The sequence below is a fragment of the Otolemur garnettii genome, unplaced genomic scaffold (assembly GCF_000181295.1).
Source record: "Otolemur garnettii isolate 467f Iridium unplaced genomic scaffold, OtoGar3 scaffold00008, whole genome shotgun sequence".
In the NCBI taxonomy this organism is placed as follows: Eukaryota; Metazoa; Chordata; class Mammalia; order Primates; family Galagidae; genus Otolemur; species Otolemur garnettii.
The window spans coordinates 7,735,889-7,740,794 of NW_003852403.1; the positions used below are offsets into that span (position 1 = coordinate 7,735,889).

Here is a 4,906-nt window from a genome sequence, read left to right on the forward strand (position 1 = left end):
GTCATTGTTGTTTGGCGGGTCCGGGCTGGGGATTCGAACCCGCCACCTTAGGTGTACGTGGCTGGCGCCTTAGCCGGTTGAGCTATAGGCACCGAGCCTAGTTTTCCATTCTTGTTGTGTCTTTGTTTGACTTTAGAATGAGTTTTGGCCATATCCCTTCCTTTCTTCTTGATTTTTTTTGGACTAGGTTAGGTAGGATTGGTATTAGTTCTCCCTGTAATGCTTGGTAGAATTCAGCAATGAAGTCATCAGGTCCTGAATTTTTCTTTGTTGGGAGACTTTATTATTGCTTCTGTCTTGTTACTTATTTATTGGTTTATTCAGGTTTTGGATTTCTTCCTAGTTTAATCTTGGTTGTATGTATCTAGGAATTCATTTGTTTCCTTCTAGGTTTTCCAGTTTATTGGCATATGGTTAACTCATGATAGTCTATAATGACCCTTTGATCTCTGCATTATCAGTGGTGATGTCTCCTTTTTCAAGTCTGATTTTATTTATTTGTGTTTTCTCCTTTTTGCTTAGTCACCCAGCTGTTTTATTAAGGGGCTATTGGATATCCTCATCAGTAATACTTTTCTCTAGGAAGGCTTAATTTCTCCAGATTACCTCCTTTCTAGTCTCAGTCTCCTACCCAGGGAGTAGAGGGAGACATGACTGCTGAAATTCTGGGAGCTGGCAGAGGAATCAAGATAAAGGTTCTTGATCCTGGAATATACAAACTTTCTCTCAGTGCTCTTATTTTCAGTTTTTCCCTCTACCTGTGCCTAGTATCCCAAAGCCTTTGTGATACTGTTTCTCAGGGAGTAATGGGGTAGGAAGGGCCTGGAGCCAGGGGTTGTGGAAAGTCTCCATAACGTTTCCTTGTTTTTAGCACATTCATCATCTCCAGTACCTACAGGACCAGGTGACCCCATTTCTGAACCAGGTTCACTAATCCTCTCATTTATAGATGCTTTTAGGCATCCCCTTCCATCCTGGCTAAGCCAGTGGCCATTCTTCTACCCACTTTATTCCTATACATAGTGTGTTATGGTTGGGAATTTTTTTTCCTGAGACAGAGTCTCACGTTATCACCCTCAGTAGAGAGTGCTATGGCATCACAGCTCACAGCAACCTCAAACTCCTGGGCTTAGGCGATTCTCTTGCCTCAGCTTCCCATGTAGCTAGGACTACAGGCACCCGCCACAACACCTGGCTATTTTTAGAAACAGGTCTCACTCTGGCTCAGGCTGGTCTCAAACCTGTGACCTCAGGCAATCTACCTGCCTTGGCCTCTCAGAGTGCTGGGGTTACAGGCATGAACCACCGCACCCGGCCATGGTTAGGATAATTAATGGCATCTAGTTCCATCAAGGGCAGACCCTACATTTATTTCCTGTTGTCTGTGTTTTGGAAAGGTTTCTGAGGAGAGAAGGGGGACAAGTCTCTTATTTATTATGCCATCTTAGAGCCCTAAGTCAGACGGCTCACCTTCTATAGCCTGCTCCTCAGGCCACACTTAGGATTTAATGTCGGCCTGCTTTATGATAAAGTCAGATAGAAACATGACTGTACTCCTCACTAGGTGCTGAGGTCTCTGAGAGGAGTCAGTGGGTCTTAGTCACTTTTTGTAACTCCTTAGGAACTGAGACAGGAAGCTATTATTTAACTGAATTATGATGAATTCTGTGATGATACAAACTTTTTTATACTCTAAACTCCACATACATAGTTTGTATATAGCACAAACTATATCAATATACTAAGTAGGTCGACGAAGTCTCATTTATGGCTCTGTCTTCCTGCTCTGCCTGCCAACTCCTCTACAGCTAACCGCGGATTCTCAATTGGGATCGGTGATGTCACACCCGGCCAGGGACTGCTAACAGCCAAGTATGAGTTGCTGAATGCAGGCTATAAGAAATGTGATGAGTACATCGAAGCCCTGAACACAGGCAAGCTGCAGCAGCAACCTGGCTGCACTGCTGAGGAGACCCTGGAGGTGAGTCTGGCACCTTGGCTCAGGATACCCATGTGGTGCACACAGTAGCTGCAGCAGTATCCACTGGGATTGTGCTGAGAGCAATGAAGAGGCGGTAGCAGAAGAGAGTGGGCAAGTCAAGGTAGTGGCTTCTGCCTTGCTGGGTCCAGCACTAGCTGTGTGCAAGGCCTTTGATCAGATCCCTTGAGTCCCTTCCAGCTTTCACATACCAGGTGCTAAAAAAACATGGCCACCTGTTCATTCAGCCACCCAGGGCTGCTCTTATTCCAACAGAACACTTGGGCTGCTTCTGTAACTGGTGCAAGTGCTTCTGCCCTTTCTATATTCACCCTTCATGTGGAGACTGGCCACAGATCTTTGAATGGATGGGGGAGTTGGTTCTTTTTTGTTTTTTGAGAGTCTTACTCTGTGGCCCTGGGTAGAGTGCCATGGCATCATAGCTCACAGCAACCTCAAACTCTTGGGTTGAAGTCATCCTCTTGCCTCAGCCTCCCAAGTAGCTGGGACCACAGGCACCTGCCACAATGCCCAGCTATATTTTTTTTAGAGGCAGGGTCTCGTTCTTTCTCATACTGGTCTCAATTCCTGAGCACAAGCTATCCACCTTGGCCTCCCAGACTGCTGGGATTACAGGCATGAGCCACCACACCTAGCCATGAGAAATTGTTTGTTTAAGAGATAAAGTCTCACTGTTGTTGTCCAGGCTGGAGTACAGCGAGGACAGCTTACTGCAGCCTCCAACTACTAGGCTCAAGGGATTAAGGATGGTTTTTAAAAGAGACTTGATACAAAAGAGGGAAAATTGGAAAATTCATGTATATGAAAATTCATTCATATGGTACTCACATACCCAGTCTGCTGCACCTCACATTTGAAACTAGTGTAACTGGAAGCTAGACCAGCATCTAGCTGGTAAGAGTCAGAATTACCATCCGCCTCAGAGAGCCAGAAATTATTCCTCAAGCAAGTGGGTCAGCCATCGAGTGCAGTAGGGTTTCACTTGGCTGTCTTCTGCCTACCCCGTAGACCCATAGCTCCAAGCTCGAACTCACCTGAGTGTAGAAGAAAGGCTCTTTAAACAATGAGAAGTGGCTCGGCGCCTATAGCTCAACCGGCTAAGGCGCCAGCCACGTACACCTAAGGTGGCGGGTTCGAATCCCCAGCCTGGACCCGCCAAACAACAATGACGGCCGCAACCAAAAAATAGCCGGGCGTTGTGGCGGGCGCCTGTGGTCCCAGCTACTTGGGAGGCGAGGCAAGAGACTCGCTTGAGCCCAGGAGTTGGAGGTTGCTGTGAGCTGTAATGCCACGGCACTCTACCCAGGGGGACAGCTTGAGGCTCTGTCTCAAAAAAAAAAAAAAGAACAATGAGAAGTTTGGGTATGAAATAAATTTTTGAACCAGGGAGAAGAAACCAGAATTGTGTGATGTATTTACCATTAGCTCATTCTTAATCTCACTGAGTTTTTAAGAAAGAAATAAATGAATATTTCTCTCTGATACCTACCTAGAAAATTATGCAAAACGTTGGCAGCACCAACTTTTAATGGAACCATGACTCCTAACTGACTCAGCATCCCAAGTTAGGAGTTGAGGAATAACTGTGTGTGAATGAACGCACAGGCCAAAATACCCCCGTAGACTCGCCTCATCACATGTTTTGCGTATGGGAATTCGGGTGTGGGCTTGGCAAGAAAAAGTTAACAGGCAAAATTTATAGACAGTGCAAGCAATTTCCTTTTACATACTATGTATTATCTTATACTTTATATATATTTACAGGAGTGCATGTGTATTTGTGTGCTATATATACATATACAGATATTTTGTTGTATAGGGTACTATATACAAAGCTATACCTTCCACTTTATGGGCCATTTAAAGGATTTTTCAAGTTTCTGTTACTAATTAATTTTCACCTTGTGCATTGATTATAGAACCTTGTGGAAGATGCACATATTTACATAGCTAGGGCGTTTTACTATAGGGCTGTGAGACCTTTATTGATTGACAATCTGACATCTCGATTCAGTATTTCCAGGTTTAACTGGTAGATTGTCATTTGTAATCTGCAGAAACAATGAGGACATGAATCTCTCCTTCTCTCCTGCTAGGCGCTGATCCTGAAGGAGCTGTCTGTGATCCGCGATCATGCGGGTAGCGCCTGCCTCCGGGAGCTAGACAAGAGCAACAGCCCCCTCACCATGGCTCTGTGTGGCTCTAAAGGTGAGGTGTGCCTGTCCTTTCCAGTGCCTGCTGTCAGTTTGTTCTCCACATGGGCTGGTTTGGTTCCAGAAAATGTCATACTCAGAACTTCAAGCAGGCATTTTCTTTCTTTTTTACTTTTTCATTGTCTTTCTTTTTTTTTTTTTTCCTCTTGAGACAGTCTTGCTCTGTTGTCCCAGCCACAGTAACCTAGCATCATAATAGCTCACTGCAACTTCAAACTCCTAGGCTTCGGGCATCCTGCTGCCTTAACCTCCTGATTAGCTAGGATTACAGGCATGTGCTACCACACCTGGCTAATTTTTTCTATTTTTAGTAGAGATAGGGTTTCATTCTTGCTCAGGCTGGTCTAGAACTTCTGGCCTCAAGTGATCCTCCTGCCTCAGCCTCCCAGAGTGTTAGGATTGCAGGATGAGTCCCTGCATTTTACTTTTTTTTTTTAGACAGAGTTTCACTTATTAACCCTTGGTAGAGTACTGTGAAGTCACAGCTCACAGCAATCTCCAACTCTTTGGGCATAGGCGATTCTCTTGCCTCAGCCTCCCAAGGAGCTGAGACTACAGGCGCCTGCTATAATGCCCGGCTATTTTTTTGTTGCAGTTAGACCGGGCCTGGGTTTGAACCCATCATCCTCAGTATATGGGACCAGCACCCTGCTCACTGAGCCACAGGCGCCGCCCCCCCCCCTTTTTTTTGAGA

At 45.4% G+C, this 4,906-nt stretch overlaps 1 protein-coding gene across 1 annotated transcript in view; it reads left to right on the forward strand.

The window, feature by feature from the left end:
- POLR3A (RNA polymerase III subunit A) overlaps positions 1–4,906 on the forward strand; it is a 63,312-nt gene that overhangs the window by 30,952 nt on the left and 27,454 nt on the right. The window contains exons 16-17 of the mRNA XM_003783521.3: positions 1,809–1,981; positions 4,096–4,207. Of these exons, the coding sequence (XP_003783569.1) occupies positions 1,809–1,981; positions 4,096–4,207 (285 nt within the window). The remainder of the gene's footprint in view (positions 1–1,808; positions 1,982–4,095; positions 4,208–4,906) is intronic.